This window comes from Anser brachyrhynchus, assembly GCF_964034855.1.
Source record: "Anser brachyrhynchus genome assembly, chromosome: 17".
NCBI lineage: Eukaryota > Metazoa > Chordata > Aves > Anseriformes > Anatidae > Anser > Anser brachyrhynchus.
The window spans coordinates 8,165,150-8,182,806 of NC_137710.1; the positions used below are offsets into that span (position 1 = coordinate 8,165,150).

The 17,657-nt window shown below is 39.3% G+C and overlaps 1 protein-coding gene and 1 long non-coding RNA gene across 4 annotated transcripts; one reads left to right on the forward strand and one right to left on the reverse strand.

Moving 5' to 3' along the window:
- Positions 1 to 4: 4 nt before the first annotated feature.
- LOC308179517 lies at positions 5 to 9,485 on the forward strand. Its single transcript, XR_013940412.1, has 2 exons — positions 5 to 86; positions 1,929 to 9,485. It is a non-coding gene; the product is annotated as an uncharacterized lncRNA (long non-coding RNA).
- Positions 7,747 to 17,641, reverse strand: RANBP1 (RAN binding protein 1). Of its 3 annotated transcripts, none has more exons than XM_080559828.1 (6): positions 17,507 to 17,641; positions 16,037 to 16,173; positions 14,432 to 14,589; positions 12,664 to 12,792; positions 10,532 to 10,597; positions 7,747 to 9,584 (listed from the first exon to the last, which is right to left on the reverse strand). In XM_080559828.1, the coding sequence occupies exons 1-6, from the start codon at positions 17,519 to 17,521 to the stop codon at positions 9,463 to 9,465; spliced, it is 627 nt and encodes a 208-aa protein (XP_080415954.1). In that variant the 5' UTR covers positions 17,522 to 17,641; the 3' UTR covers positions 7,747 to 9,462. The 3 variants fall into 3 exon arrangements, with proteins under 3 accessions (XP_080415954.1, XP_080415953.1, XP_080415955.1); XM_080559827.1 differs by having other exon boundaries at positions 7,747 to 9,587; XM_080559829.1 differs by having other exon boundaries at positions 7,747 to 9,587; positions 17,596 to 17,607.
- Positions 17,642 to 17,657: the final 16 nt, after the last annotated feature.

Here is a 17,657-nt window from a genome sequence, read left to right on the forward strand (position 1 = left end):
TGCGGGGACTGGGAGCGAACACAGCCGGAACGGCACCGTGCTGCTCTCCGGAACGAGCCCTGAGCGCCAGGAGGCAGAAATAAGAGGTAATTTAAGGTAATATCGCAAAGTTCATGGTGGCGGCTTTCTAGAGAGCGCTGTGCAAACGGGTCCTCCGCTCGCAGCAGGCAGCTCTGCGCAGGCACCAGGAAAGCCTCGCAGGGAGGAAGGGCGCAGGGCCACTTGGAAATTTATGCATCGAAACCAGGAGCTGCAGTCCTGTTTTCTTCCTCAGCTCGGGCTCCATTTGCAGCTGCCAACAGGCCGGTAAAGTACCCACTGCATAAGACAATGAAAGCCACCTTCACAGCTTCTGTTGGGTCTTCTTAAAAGTAAACTTACCTTACAAGGTATACACGCGGCTCCTGTTCTGAAGAGATATTAACAATCACCATTTTAAGAGACTGGATGAGCTCTACAGTCCTCGAGGTATTTGGAACAGAACAAGAAAAATCCAACAAAAAAGCAAGTACAGGCCCTGAGCTTTGCAAGGTTTGCAATAAAGTTGTGTGCATCAGCTTTAAATATAAGCAAATCCAGCAAGTTCCAGCCTGAAGGCATATAGTTATGTGAAATCTGCTTTTGCTAGTAACTGCTCTCTCCCCCCCCCCCGTAAGTATTCTCAGCCCTCTGAGAACAACTTTAAAAGCACCAGGTTTTATCCAAAAGGGACTAACTAAAGTCAAAAGGCAACTTAAAATGAGCTCCAAAGTCAGGTTTCTGAGGTAAAGGAGGGACAACAACTTGGTTAGTTTTGAATGCCTAGGGTACATTGTTTCCTACGCTTCACTACTCATTGTCACGCCAGATTATTGAAATAAATGGTTCTTAAAATGCTCACAACTAATCAAAAGGTCAGCAACTTTACACCGAATCAGACTCTGCATTCTAACCTGAAGCCTTCAGGTACATCTCCACTAGCATATTAAGTGGGATCAAAGGTGTACTTTGGAAGCAAATCTCTCATTCACCCTCACATACCATGGTTTGATGCATGTTTGATGCATGTTGCTGAGTGGCCCCAAAGTACGTAACTAGATTCCTTTTGAATAAAAACTAATCCAGAAGATGCATTTTAGGAGCACACCTAATACACCCACATCACAAGTTAGTTCTAAATGAACTTCCCCAAAAGACTTTGCAGTCTAGCACTACTTGCACGAACCAGGCGGAGACTTCATCACTTTTATTAGTTCAGGCCCTGTACTCCTCCCCATTCAGCCAACATTCTTGGTGAAAAACTTCAGTTGCAAACAGAACCCTGATATTTTTACACTGATTTTATTTTAAACTGGAAAATGTTACAAGAAGTATCATAGACAGCTTATGAAGTTTGGTTAGCATCCTCTAATGGACAGTGAGAGATTTACTACATTTCTTAGGGCTTGAAAATTATTCAAGAAGTTATCTCCCCACTCAAGTGGGTGTCAGATTTGCATTTTCAGCATGGACATGCAATAGGGTCTCCACAAGTACCTTTCAAGGTGCATATTTGGAGGTTGGCAATTTATTTCAAATTTCATTCTTTCTAAGGACAAGGCCTTTCTGAGAAGTAGCAAGCGTGAGCATGGGAGCTACACTTAAGGAAGACTATTCTTACTCTGTTCTCTGCACCTCATCACTTTCAGTTGTATTTTTCCTGTAGGGATTCTCACCACGCTAGAAAGCCTAGTTCTCAAACGCACCTTTGCAAGCAGGGAAGACTCAGTGTTCCTGCTCCTTCCACCCTACAGCATGGCTTTCTTACCACTTGGACACCTGAATGCATCTCCACAGCCTCACTGTAACAGCCCCACTCAGAGGGCCAGTATTTCGAGCCAATCACCTTATGAAGAGAAGTACTTGGCAGAAAGTAAATATGATTTTATTATTTTTATTATTATTTTTAGTCCTCCAGTCATGCAACACTTGCAGAGAACGACACTGAAAGATAACTGTAAGCATGTGGTATCAGGGGATTAAGAGTTGCAGCTTTCATAGCAACAAAAAGGACACATCTCCAAACCTGAAATGATCCTAAAGATAGCAGCACAAGCCTGGTCCGCACAGTCATCCTCTGGATCAAGATACTTTATCTGTGCAAGAGTGCGTCATGCAGAACCAGCATTTTTAAAAGAAGGTTCAGATGCTCCATGTTACAAGGCAGCATTAGGCAGAGATGTGTTTTGAGATGATTTCTGTGTGCGCTGCACATTGCAGATTACTTATCAGAAAACAACAAATTGGTGGGATTTGGGGGGTCCAACAACAATTCCCCCAGTTCACTCATTTTCTTCGCACTAATGTTCCAGTTCTTGAAAACACCTACTTTCAAGACAGAATAAAGCACTGCCAAGCAATGTTCAGTCCCAGTATTAAGAGGCAAGTATATCTAGAGCCATGAGATCACTTTAGGATTCAAGCAGTAATGATGCCTGAGGAGGACCTGACTCAAGCAGAACAGGCAATACTCAGAACCGCTCTTCTGGAACAGCTTTATTTCATGGACTGTAGTTTCTGGATTCACACTACGTGATAAGTGTGCCAGAAGGTTTTGGCAGCCCTGAGGTAAACAGGGATGGCAGCATGAGTTAGAAAAAGATTTAATGTCTACCCAAAGAACTAATACAGCTACAAAGAACAATTTAAAAATAATCTGGCAGAGTCTGGCTAGTAACTGCATGTCTTTTTGCAAGATTTTACTCTGAGGTTTTATCCCAAAGGAGAAAAGGCCAACCACAGAAGTTGTGTTGGAGACACACTCTGAAAGCTGGTAACACGAAAAGAAACACATGGCAGAGAAAGCATCAGGAAAGCCTGACTGCCACGCACTTTTCATACCAAATCATGGCATCAACGCTAGCTGGGAAGCAGCTAAACAGTTAAGAAAATCCTTTTATTTTGCACACTTTGAAGAACTGAAAATCCCTGGCATCTTTTATTGGTCACTAGGCAATTTAGCTCCCAGCTCATATTAGCTGTTGTCATTAAACAATGATCAGAATAAATCATTCTCCTTTTCTTACTGGACTTGCTACCATAATAAATGTACTTGCCAGCTTGTGTAGTACCAGTGATCTGCAAAGTGTTCAGGGTCAGTGAAGGTTCAGCAATCAGGTGTTAAGTAAATGCTGTTTTTCTTTTAAACTTACAGTGCCCAAAACAGAGGACATTAGGATCACCAGGCACAACATAGTGCAGGCAAGACGTCCAAGCAAGGCTAGACTTTTCATGGGTACGAACAAGTCCCACTACGTTACCCACTGGAACTTTATTATGACCATTTTCATTTAGTTGTTCAAGTTTATTTAGTACTAGATTTATCAAGAAATTATCAGTAGCCTGAACAGAAATCTCACATCAACATTTTCCATGGAATAGGATTCACTTAAGATGTATCGGATAGAGGAACTCATATAACATGCACTTCCCAACTGCAGTGATGGGGCATGTCAACTTACAGTTATTATGAGATTTGGATTACTTTACCAACACACCAGTTCGTATGCGATTCCCACAAGGAGCTACTCAGAATAACACAGGCATCTGAACAGCTTAAGATTCACAAACTATCCCGTTTAAAACGATTTATAAAGTGTAATTCTCCTCTGCCAGCATGGAATATACTCCAAATGATGCTGCTGAAACTCAGAAAGCCAACCATAATTCACATACGAGCAAAGAAATTAAGATATTAAAACCAATAATGTGAAGCAATGTAACATTAATTATACCTAGTAGGGTATTCTTGTGAAATACCCTCCAAAGAATACAAGCTATTTGATCATTTTAATACCCAAACCATCTTTTTTGATATTTACATAGCTATAATTGCTTTTAAGGAAAAATAACATTAGAAAACTATATACTTTTACCTGCTTGAAATGAAGACAGCCAGGACAGTATGAATAGACAAGAGCATGTGACATCATTAACTTATCTCAGGAATAAAATGCACATCTTGATACAACAGTTAATATCTACACGACAATGAGCTATCTGATATAAGTTAGCAGAGTGAAGACTGGTAGACAACAATAAAAAACTGGACTTATAGCTGAAAACAAAGTTAAGAGTACAATGCTTATGAAATACTTCCAGTTGGCAGACACCTGCAAAATAAAAATGTTTGCAGTACATAACACCTAACACAGAATTGTGCTAGAAACTGGTCTAATAGATTTGTCATTATGTTGGTTAACAACATAACTATATACCACAAACTCTAGCTTCACTATTAACACTTTTAAAATTATTTTTAGTAGAAATACTTTAAGGAACTAACATAGGTTGCCTTTTTACCAGGAGACTGTAGCAAACTACTTACACTCGAAAGTCTTTCAAATATGAAAAGGTCTTAAGTGTCTAATGCCCAGTGTGGCAGAAGTGGACAAAAACACTCCATACTTAAATTTGCCTATTGGAAAAATACACGAGTGATTATAAATCCCTAAGATACCTATAGCTGTAGATACTAATAACTATCCAGCTCTAAATATAAGGAGTTTTTTTCTCCCATGCTTGTCCATTTTCACAACTTGAAGATTTCCTTATTAAGCAATTGCACAAGCTTCTCATTTGAGAGGGCATCTTGTTTTCACTTAAACTATAGTCTGAGAAATCACTTACATGTACAATCCACTCTACAGCTGATTACTTCAAACTTCTCTTCATCAAGCAAAATAATTCTGATCTGTTGCAGCTAGTTTTCATTATCTCCTGACTCTGAAAATGATATATTGTCAAAGATTTAGTCAGGGTTAGCGAAGGACTGGATCATCCCTCTTATTCTTATTTTAAAGCAAGAGTAATTTCAGCTAAAACTAATTGGGAAGAATTTTAAATCCTACAGAAACCATCATAAAGGCAAGAGTTAAAACAAAAAAAACACACTTTTACAAACACCTCACCAATTAACTCCTGCAAGTTCACACACATAAGATTTCAACAACTTAAAAGACACTTTGAAATCAGTTTGACTAGTCAAAAATTAAGACACTAGCTGCCATATACAGCTTAGAAAATATAGCTTGCTAGAAACAAGCATGACCAGCCAGAATATACAGGCATACTGGGAACAGAAGTACATAAATGCAGGCTATGAAGCCTTCCATTTCAGATGGATTGGAGAGAGGTTTTGTTTTTAATAATCACATTGGAAGCTGCTGACAACCCGTACAGGAGATCAAAATAATGTCAGTTTTATAATCTCCCCCATCTCAGTATTTACATAAATAGTTGCAATTATTCAATATAAGTAAAATACCAAATGGAGTTCTCTAAACTTCAAATTGGATAGCTTTTTCAAAAAAAGTTTATACTAACATTTAACATTTCCATTCAGTTATTCAAGTGAACACATTGGAACATGAAGCAGCAGAAGGCACAGCATTTCTGTTGTGGGATGTCAGAGTTCATCATGACTCATTAGCCATAAAGCACAGCATCCACCTTCTGGACCTGATGGATTCTCAAACCAGGAAATCCACACTACTGCTGTACAGCTGGTCTGAGCTGCAGGTGCTGCCTCAGAGGCAAGAAAGGCAGCCCAGGCTAGGGATACTTTCTGAACCAAATACTTCCCCACCATCTACACAGAGTGAGAAGAGAGCTGGTCTGTCTCCAGACCTCATCCCTTTTTGTCATCTTGGGCACATCCCCATCACAGTTCTTTCCATGGTGAAGATATATGTACAAAGTAATCCCTCATTTTTTCCACTTAATTCTTTCTATTTTTATTCAAGTCAGTTTCAAGACATTTAGAACAAAATTGGACCAACTGCTGACTCGTAGTCTTGTATGTAAAATACAAGCATTTCTTGAGCATGTTGCATCAAAAATAATCCACAACATTCTCATGCCTGCTTAGTGTTGAGAAGAATCTTAATTTTCTGAGGTTTTGGTGTCATAGCAAATGTATTTGATACAAGCTACCTTATTGCACCGGAAAATTATCATTTACAGTGTTAAAATACAGCAAATTGGAGTTGTTGGAAACTTGTGAATGAGACACATTGTATCATTAATGCAATCCTACTCCTGAAGAAAAAAGTGTAGTCTTCAGAATAATGTAGGATTTATAGAGAACTACCTCGAATTTGTTTTTATAATAATAAACTTAAGTCTGTTTTTAAGACTAACTACCTGTTAAGTATATAATATTTTTTGATGAGCATTAAAAACTACTATTTTTAAGTTAAATTCTTCATTCAGGTGTCCTCAGACATTCATCCATCCATTTTTCTACACAAAACCATTAGTACCAACAAAGGCTGGGTTATTAAGCCTGGCTACATTTCATCTTTTATTAAGCCTGGCTAGATTACATCTTTTTGCACTTGAAGCAAGAAGAATTGGTACAAGCTACAGAATTTAGCACCTGACAATACTTCACTAATCTCATTATAGTTTCCAGTTTTATTAAAAACACATTAAAGCCTCCTAAAAAGTTTCACTTGCACTTTCTGTAAGATTTGTCATATTCCCAGTAACCTTTCAGTTATAGAAGTGCTTAAAAATTCTCTAACTGGCTACCTTAACACAACTAACTCCCCATGATTTTTGTCTACATTTAAGCATGCTAGGAGTTACCTTGCCTCGCAGGGTGCAAAAGGGAAATTAGTGAACAACATTGTTTGTTCCACAAAGTACCACAGCCTTGTAAAATAGCCTTCAAATAGCCTTGATTCCAGGTTGATGAAAAAAGTCCCAATACACCTTGATAAGGTGCAGAAATTATTTAAAGATTCACTGGATTTCTGTACTGTCCGAACAATGTAAAGTTTCGCAGGATCCATTCTTTGTATGACAATACCTTCAAACAGGTTCAGATATTTAAATCATATTGGTTACTGCTGTTTTAAAAACTAGCATATGGCAGTTGTAGTTGCCTATAAATTCATAAAAGAATTTCTACATTACAAGCCTACCTTTTTGTCAAAGCACTATTTCCACTTTGGAGCCAAGTTTATTATTTTAAGATTCCCTATTGTCCAAAGAGACAGGCCAGATTCTGTTGTCTTGAGAATACCACAGTGAAGATGGGAAAGCGTGAATGCTTAGTATCTAGTGACTACTGGAAGGGGGGTGGTGAACAGGACATATCAAATAGAACTCTACAATACTCAGTGTACAGAAAGCTATAAAAACATTTTGAGGGCATCTCTTGGAAACTTGTGGCATGTACACATGAAACTTCATTATTAGAATGACTTAAAAACCTTACTTCACTAAGATTAACTTTTAAAGTACTTACTACTTTTTAATTTGTAGTGCAGCACACCTATGGCTTCTAAATGATCAGAACATTGACTAGCCAGTCTTCAGTTTAGAAGACTGACACATTCTTCAGCCAAACGCTATCCAGAGGAAGTATTTTACTTAGTGGTCCTCATAACTTGGCTCTTGGAGATTGCAGACTCGCAGTAAGGATGACTGTAATCCATGAACTGTAAACATGGATCAGTTAACCTAAACAGGAAGGGAAATGTCTTGAAATCAATTAAGTATGCATGAATAAGTGAAAAAGGGGGAGGGAAGGAGAAAGACAGTAATAAAATTAAGCAGCATTGTCAGTATTAACGTTAAACAAATTGTTTCCTCCTGCCTTCTGCACAAGATTTGATAGTGAAATCAAACACATACATTTTGTAGCTTCCACCACAGTTTGCCCCTGCAGGCTAAAAATACATTCCCAGTAAGAGTTAACTTTAAATAAAAAGCAAATCCTTTAAATGAAAATTTAAATTTATTTTGAAGTTTTTAAATGTCATTTCTATCAATTTAGACACACTGTTTGACATTATCAGATCAGAGAATTTACAGTGACTCATGGATAAAGATTTGGCTTCTACATTCAAATGGTAAGTATTCAGAAGAACTTTGTCTTATTTCCAAACCAGAAACACTAAAGAACATTTTTTTTCCTTTCAACCATCTTCGTTAATTAAGAGACTTTTGATATCTGCCGTACTTGAAGTGGAACATGCACAACACCAAAGGAATTACTTTGAATGAAGTGAGTACCTTAATTACAGTTCCAGACTTAAGACTAGTTCATGGTAGCATCGAAAGGCAGTGCTAAGATGAAATACAAGATTTTTTTAAACTATATTTTCCTCAGGTTGATTGCAAAGTCTGATCTACTTAGAGAGCCTTTTAATTAAGATAAAATGGTCTTGCTATCTGATAGTAGTATCATAAGAAGTTTAGCAAGTTTTGTCCAGTTTTCATAATTGTGGGAACAGTAATAGAGAATTCCACTGCTATCTAATGCTATCCTTGTATTAGTGGTTAACAACAAAACTCAATCTATGAGACTTACATTGTGTTGATTTTATCACTTGCTATAATTTCTTCTACTCTCTAGCAGTAACTTGAAACCAGACAAACAGTAAATGCTCGCAGGAAGAGATTTGATCAATTTGCCCATTATTGGCAAGAAAATTGACCCTCAAATGTGTACAACACAATTAATTGACTTAACTGAATGCCAGAACTCCTCCCTTCAAGAGGGACAGCCTCCCACCACACATCTTACAAGTTAATAACCACTCCAATTTTTAAAAAACAACGTAAGCTCCAAGGCCTTTAAAAAAAGCTTATAATTAGAGTTTAACTGTTATGTGCTGACACACAGCAAGGTACTCAAACTCCTTTGTATATGCCTTAGTGTAAGAGACCAGTACTGCCTTCAGTCAGCCAGAAGCACATCATGGAAGATCTGGGATGACAGCTACAACTTTGTGCTAGACTCAAGTGTTTTTAATATTAACTACTTTCATAAGCAGCAGGGGTGAAATTTTGTTTCGTAAAAGGAAAATGCTACTCAGGTCTCACATAATACATTTCTTCCCCCACCTTTGTTTTCCCTGTCTAATGAAACATCAGTAATAGCGTGCCAGAAATGCTCTATCAGCTGATGCCACAAGTCTGCTGTATTTCAAGAAACACAGTCACAATCCCTGCTCAGGAACACACAGCAGGAAAGGGTGTGAAAGGTCTGTTACATTACAGTTTCAGAAGCCATAAAAAACACGTATGCCGTCTTAATCTTCCCTCTTGGTAAAGTCTGTGAACCTAGTCAATCCACAGGTATGATGATATGAATATCAACACCCAATGAAACAAATGTATTCATAAGCCTTTAAAGTATATAGAAAACTCAGTTCTGTCCTCTGATGCTGTTTCAAGTTTGTTTTATTCACTCTTTTGGATGACCATAAATAAGTGTTTCCACTATGGAAAAGAAAGTTAGCACAGTACATTTTCATGACTGGGGAATGGATTTTCTGAAGACATCTTCAAAAGGGCAAAAGCTTAGAAAAAACAACCTGAACACTGAATTCAGTTCCTTATAAAGTCCCTTGTAAAAATAAAAATTAAAAAAAAAAGAAAAAAGGAAGAAAAAAATTATAAAGGAAAAACTGCAAGGCCCAGGATGATTTATTGCTTTTCTTCATTTTTTTCCTTGGTCTCTTTCTTCTCAGCTTCTTTGCTCTCTTCCTTTACAGAAAGCTCTTCTAGTTTTTCAGCAACTTTGTCAGCGCTATCATTTTTGTCTGTGCCTGCTAAGAGATCAATGACAAAAAAGTTACATACAGGCAGCAGTCAATTTTCCTCTAACAGGGGAAGTAGAAGCAGAGGATAAGGAGGGTATGGAGGAGAGAGATGGCTGGTATTTAGAATAAGAACAAAAGCAAAGAAGTTCTTTACTGATCAATGGAATGATTTATTCTGTTTCTTCTCCTTTGGTAGATACCGCTGATGTTAGTGTGTAATCATAGTGACAGAGAAACATGTAACATTTGGTCTGCTTTGATGCTACTAGTAACAGACCCCACACAACATCCAGTCAAGTAGATGTCTTAAGTCCCTAGCTTTTGCTGATCTTAAATTAAAGACATCCTTATGAAACCCAAGTTTCCCCAGTTTGAAACTGAGACAGACAGGAAGTTCTTAAGACTGAAAAACGCTCATGTAAATATCAGGAGCATTGACTGCAGACTGCTTGTAATCTGTACTTTAGGAAGATGGAAATGTTTATTTTACAAGGTAAGCTGTCTTGTCACAGAGAGCTACAAAATGCAATGAATTAAGCTGTTAAATAGAAAAGACCTGTGAAGAAATGCTACAGCTTCATTTACATTAACAATTATAAGAACAGAGTATCCTGCTTTCATGATTCCCTCCCAGAAATTTCACAAGTAAACTGGAAGGAAACACCACTGTGGTTGCAGTGCTCACAGTTTACTTGTGTACTGTGAACCAGAAATGCTTCTTTACTAGCAGTTCCAAAAAAATCTATGTCCCAAAAGCAATTGTAACAGCCTTCTACAAAAAAAAGAAGGCATTTGTCATGCCTGTGAACTACTACTCTCGCAGACAGAAAAAGCACCTGAACTGAAGCCTGCAGTTCGGTACAGAGTGAGTCTGCTCAAGCACAATGATACTCCAGGGGGCTATAAGCACTCAAAAAGAGTGGCATAGTACAATACTTAAGACTTAACCTTACCTTTCTTTGCTCTCTTGTCTACTTCATTCCTGCATTCTTCAAACTTGGCCTTGAATTTCTGTGCATCTGTTTCAGTAAAGACAATATTTATTAGCTTTATCTCTTGTAACATAGACTTGAGAAGTATTCATTCTCAAAATCAGAAGTTTTGCATAAACAAAACTTGCAGGCACTTATAAAGTGACCTAGTTTAAAATCAGAGTGCTGTGCAAAGTTCTCCAATCCCATCTTTGTGCAGAAGCAGTTTGTCTTGAGCAAGTCTAATACAGCCTCCTATATTGCACCTTGGAAATATTTAACACAAGACTCCAGAAAGAGCTGTTCTGTAGTCCAGCTATCCCTGCCCTTTAAAAATAAGGATGACAGACTGCTAATATGACTGTGCAGAAGACTGAGGTTTAGCCTTGAACTACCCTCCATCTTCACTATGTTACACCCCAGAAGAACTTCAGATCTGTACCATAACTTATGGCCTCAGCATTAAGTACTGAAGATAAAGCCTATTAGTAGAGTATTCAGATTCAATACCCAAAGACCTGGACTTAAATTGCTCCTGATTACTGTAGCTAGGGAAGCACAGATTCCTCATATGTCTAAGTTGCTTAATCAAGCTACAATAAATAATGTTTATACAAAAATAAAACAAGCAATGAGAGACAAAAGCTGATCAGTCAAGGTACTTTCCAACACCAGAACTATAAAAATGGTAACATGGTATGTCAGCTTGGTACTACTGACCACATGAGGTCACTGTTGCCTCACAGTAAATTCAGAAGCCACCATGAAACTAGCTCAGGAAAATATTAACTCTTTTTGAGATGCTTAAAGAAAAGATACATGAAGGGTACATTTATGCCTGTTCACCTGTTATTTGCTTAGTCAGTACTGCAAAGGGTAAACACACAGAGGACAACTCTATCAATACAGAAGACAATACCATTAATAACCTATACAACCTCTACTGAAAAGAAGGAGAGGGAAAGACTTTGCAAAGATAGGCAAATAATTACCCAAACCTTTTCATTTCATATTTGGTTAAGAAGCAAGCACTAAGCAGGTGGACCACATTTTTATGTGGCTAAACAATATACTAGAGACTTGAGGAAAAGAAAGCAAGCAATGAGATCTACTAAATTCTTCCTTGATGCAGACAAATCCATCCCATGGGTATGCAAACAAGATAGTATTTCTCTCACAACATTTCCATATAGCCTTGGTACACTATCAACATTAAAAAGGTCAGCCTATACATAGAAGTTTGACACCAAGCAAGAGGTAAAAGCCAAGCTAATTGCACTACTATATAAAATATGCTGGACTAGAAAGGGTAAATTTCAAAATACAGAGCTACTTTATTACCCATCTAGCATACAGAAAGAAAAGGTGGCTAGTACACTAACTACTTGTGTGATAGGTAGTAAGGCAACAATATTTTTCTTTTTTTTCCCCCCTTTTGAAAAAAAGAAAATGAAAGTACTCCTTGAATCATCCCAAAAAGCTGGAAAAGCTGCAGTGGCACTCAGCCCTACTAGCTGATCCACATGTAATTAGGGACCAACTCTATTCTGGTAGTCAACATAGTCACTCCAGAAAAAAAAACACCAACTAGTATGAGACTCACATTTGATTTCATTAACCAAACATTCCATTTAATCAAAACTAAGATGCTACATCCTTTATTTTATAAAAGTATCTTCCGCTAGGACAGATGGACCACATCTCAGGTCAGTATTTCCTTTCCTTGCTTCTAACACAAGAATGGAGTCTTAACTAGAACTGAGCAACTGAGACAAATGAAAGCAAGCTGCATGTACTAAACTCTACCCCCACAGCATTACTGCTTTTAGTTTCACTCTAACTAGCATTACACTTGCATGAAATGACTTAAGTTAAAAAAGTTTCCTAGAGCATAAAGCTCTGTAAATATTACTCAGGATCTAATTATTATACTTTATGTCAGTACATTTGGTGAAATGATTAACTGACTTCTCTCAGTTAAAGCAGTAATTAGCTAATGCTACTGTGCAGCGCTAAGTTATGCTTTATGTACAACAGAGGTTTACAGTAATGTTTGGACCTGTAGCGTAACATACAGCATACAATCAACACAAGTTCAGCACCAGTCCACTTACTTTCCGCATTTAAAAAACGGATAGCCAGAAGTTCAGGCTTGGGGCTTTCATCTGCAAAGTCAGCATGTGTGTTCCAGACCCATGCCCTGTCGCTTCCAGCATTAGGCTTCAGCTCCATTAAGGGTGTGACTGAAAAGCAAGCATTAAAGTGGTACAGAGCACAATAGTAAATGTTTTCCACAGCAGCCTCCGTACATCTTATGGACGGCTGACTGTGATGCTTATGTAAAGCACTTTACAAAAAAATACTTTTTGATACATAGAAAACAGTGTCCAATATAATTTTCTTTACATCCTCAAATAAAGTGATGCAACACCATTACTATATAAAAGAATGGTGGATTCAACATTATTTGGTTAAGAAATGGAGTTTGATTCAATTCTGTTTTAAAAGATGACTGCTGTACTGTAAGAGATGCAGACACTAAGCACAACTCTGAGAAACAGTCAAATAGTTTATGAAGAGGCACACAGATAGAAAAACAGCATTCTTCTGCACACTGAAAATAACATACTACCCATGTCTGAAAATCTGAAGATAGTCAACTCATTCCCTTGCATTTTTTAAATTTAGAGATGGGATTACGTTTTGTTTCACTTAATGTTTGCATAAATGAAAAGAGTCCTTTTGTCTGTATGTGAATCGCCATAAATTCAGTAAAGAAATCTATACTGCAAGCAGTTTTTCCAGGAGAAAAATTGATTACATGGACACTATAGATTTGCCAATTATGAACAGTTTTGCACACATGCAACAGTTCTTTTCCTAAGCAAAGGGTTTATTCCTATTGGTTGCTGACTATGCTGCTTTTCTATTAACCATTTTTACTACACAGGAACACTTGAGTTCTCTGAAGTCTGACCTTCTGAAAAGATTTGCCCAAAGAAAATAATCATTGTTTCTGACTACAGATTTGTATTAAGTTACATTAAACAAGTACTTCAAACTTACCTAAATGTAAGTTAACTCCACAGATACCTTTATATAAACCTGCGTACTACCAAAGCAATCAGGTAACATGAAGCATTACCAAATTGGTTTACTTGTTGCTAAATTGACTTTCAAATTTAGTTTCACTTCATTTTTGTTTTTATTCAAAAAGAATCAAAGGAACAAACCCCTCCTGCTCCATCAGCTCTCAATACATATTCTTTTTGAATAAATCAGCTGAATGTACCCCTTTCATTTCAGTCTGCTTCACTAGCAGAGAAAGGCAGCCAGACAAGTTTAGCACCTCAGCATCTGCCTTCAAATGGTGAAGTATTGTTTCTACCATTTCAGCCATTTAACTCAGGATACTAAATTATTACAATTGCTCTCAATATTTTGTTTTTAAATGAATGCAGAAAGTGGAGGCCTCAATATTGTTCATTATAAGGAATGTATGTTCTGGCTTGTTTTCATAAAAGAATGAGAAAGTAAGCAAACAGATTGTCCGTCTACTCAAGATAAACTTAAGTGTCTTTAGAACACCATTAGTCTAAAGAAAGAAAGAGTAACACTTTCAGTGTCAGCTCTGCAGGCTGTTCCCAAACCCAACTACAGCTTCCTTACACTAATAAAAGTAAGCGCTCATGGTTTTGATACTTGCAGTCTTGTGCACAGAGCAAGACACGACTATATTTACAGTAATATAAGTTAGACATTTGCTTTAAGATGCAGCAATTCTCTAGCTGCTACTAAAAAGCCACTGGGCTCTTAACCTTCAGTGTATGAAGCTTCACCAGGCTTTTTCAAAAAAAAAGGCAAATATAACATATAACATACTGTAATGGTTTGCACAGATTTTTAGGGTTTTATCCCTCCTCATGAGGAGGCGAATTGTTCCCTTCTCCTTGTGTTTCAGGAGTTTTACATCACCAGTTCCTCGTTCTTTCCATTCTGGTAGGTCATTCTCAGACGCAAATCGGAAAAGTTTTGCTCGCCTTAAAGAAGAGAGAATTTCAGAAGTTAGCCTGTATGTAGGAACATTTATTGAAACATGCTCAATTGTACAATACAGTGGATTTTTTTTCTAAAGCAACACGTTTTTTTGTTTTTTTTTTTACCCCGGCTTTTATTCAGCATGTAACATTAGAAACTGATATTATATATTCAAGGTTAATAACAAGCCATTAGGAAATACATAACATACACTGTACTTCGTTATGTCCTGAACACACTTTTGGGGAGGATGATAAACATACCTGGTGTACATAATCTTTTAAATTAATGAATAATTAACAGGCTTTGCTATAGCTACCATTTCTAGGTAAATATTAGGAAACAATTGCTTAAATGAAGAATACTGCTGGTTGGCTGTAGCAATCAAACAGCTATATCAAGACTAAGACTCTTGTATAATTCCAAGCCCAGTGTTTGATCTACGGTTAACAAAGTGCCTCACCCTCCAGAGCCACTCATTCCCCTTCATCTCCAAACCTCTAGCTATTGCTATTCTTCAAGTTAGAATAAAAGAAACTTAGTGCTGCACTGCAGTGCAACATACCTGCTTCAGAACTTCATTCTTTAATTTTCCAAGATGGCAGTGTGTGTACCAAAGAAGAAACAGCAATAGTTTGGGAGGTTAGTCAACACTGACCTTAGAGAGATAGCCTGAAGAGCTTAAGACACTGCTAACATGAAAAGAAGCACCTGCTCATACTACAGGATAAAATGTATCTATCCTCTTGCCCAAGCAACACTAATTCCAAATAGTTACATCTCAGATAAAAGCACAAATTCTACATTGGTCTTCTGGATGTAGCAAGGAAGCATCAATATGGAGACACAATTTAAGAACTTCAGAAGTGCAGTCTTTGCTGCAAGCAGAAGTTAGTGGTCACTAAAGAAATGTTCAGGAAGAAGCTTAGTGTTCTACTTCTCTATACAAGAAGAAGGGACAGGGCTTGTAATTAAAAAGATTCTTCAAGAGAAGGTGGCAGATGTTAGACTTCTAATATAGGCTCTGATGCAGATGAACTACTGTTGTCCAAAGCAAGTCATTCCTTCTAAGCCCAAATGGCACTACGTAACTCCTCCAGTTTTAGCTACCAGAACAACCAGCATTCAAAAAGAGATCCTTTTCTCTCTTATTTGTTTTATACTGTGATTACACACCATCACACCACAGATTATTATCCAAGTTAATGCTTTCTTTTAGGCTAAACAAAACCATATTCAAGCCAGAGTCGTAGTATCAGCTCCTTTGCACTGTTCCAGACCTTATTCAGTTTCCTGGGACATTATTGTCAATCATTCCCCAACTCAATCTCTGTCACCACAGTAAATACCAGCCTACCTTATTCCTAACTAGTTAACCAGCTTTTTCATAACACATTCAAGTTAAAGTCTAATAACCAGCTAGATAATACACAGAAATATTCTACTTACATCTTAAAGAGCTCTTCCTCATCCTCTTCCAGAGTTTTTATTTCTTGCTCAGGAAGGGAAACTATGGGCTCAAACTGAGGATCATGGTTAGAATCATCTGCATTTTCAGTAGAAGTATCGTGCTCCTCATGGGTTTCCTGGAGAGGGGAGATGGGGAAAAAAAAACAGAAAAATTTGTTATATACTTTAATTCAAGACTACTCAGTGATTAAAAATTAGTAACTGAAATACCTTGTAACAATAAACCAAAGTTGTAGATGAAAATGAATTGCTTTAAGGTCAACATACAATTATACTAAGAAAAAAGGGGTCTTGCAGAACTAGACGTTTTAGTTCTACCCACTTGCTTCTGGTAATGGAAAAGTTTCACCAATTATTTTTCCTGCTGAATGTGTTTTATGCTTCTAATACACTAGTGCTGCTTAGTGGCTAATGACCTATCACTACTGAGGGGAAAAAAAACAGCAAAAAAAAACACAAAAAACAAGTACTGCAGCTTAAGAGACATTTTACATCTAGAAAAGCAGTGTAAGTTCATTATTCTCATCTTATGTATTAGAACTCCCAATAATCTGAGGTGTTTTTGAAGCACTGTTGCAACACTCACGAAATCATTTTTTTCCTTTACGACTACGCTCTTTGGGGGAGCTTTAACGGGTAAATGGCCAAGACGAGACTTCCCATCTGGTTGCTGGGGAACCGGCCCTAACGTTCTCCGAGCTTCGGAATCCCTCAGCGTGCGGCTGCCGCACAAACGGCAGCCACAAACGGCAGCCACCCCCGGCGCAGCCTGCGAGGGGATTTCATCCGCAAGCGAAATGAGGCCGCACGCGGTTAGCTCAGGTGAAGGGACCCGATGGGGCTGTTTTGTTGTTGCTGTTTGGGTAACAAAAAGGAAAAAAAAAAAAAAAGGGGGTGAGGGAACAAAAAGCGCTGTAAATGACTCCTGATAGCCAGAACCCAGCCAGCCCAGGCGGGACGGGAGCCGCAGGCTCGGGCAGGCCCCGCGGGGCAGCAGCCGGCCCCAGCTCCCGCCGACGGGGCCGGGCCGAGGAGCAGCGGCCGCTCGGCGCCAGGCCAGGCCCTGGCGGCGGCCACGTGCGAGCGGCGCCCGTTACAACGGCAGGCCCGGGCCCGCCGCGACAGGCCCGCGGCACAGGGGCTGCTCCCCCTTCACTGAGAGGGGATTAAGGGGGGGGGGGGGGGGGGGCGGCGGGACTCCTCTCCCCTCAGCACCCAGGCGGCCCCTGAGGGAGGCCGCGGCCTCCGAGCGTGAGGGAGCGCGGGGGGGGGGGGGGGGGGAGCTGAGGCCGCGGCCTCCCTCAGGCCTCGCCCCCACCTGATTCCGTTACTCCCCTCCCCCACCCCACTGCCCCCTTCCCACCCCCCCGACCTCCCCTATATGCCCCTCAGCGCCCCCCGCTCCCCCTGAGCCCGCCCGTTAGCCGCCGCAGAGCCGCGCTCCCGCACCTTGGTGTCCGCCATGGGCCCGGGCTCGCTGCGCTCCGCTCGCCGCCGCCGCGCTTCCTGCCGCGCGCCCCCGCCCCTCCCGCCTTTACCTCATGCCCGCGGCCCGCGCCGCCGCAAGGCCCGATGGGAAACGGCCCCCGCCCCGCCCCGC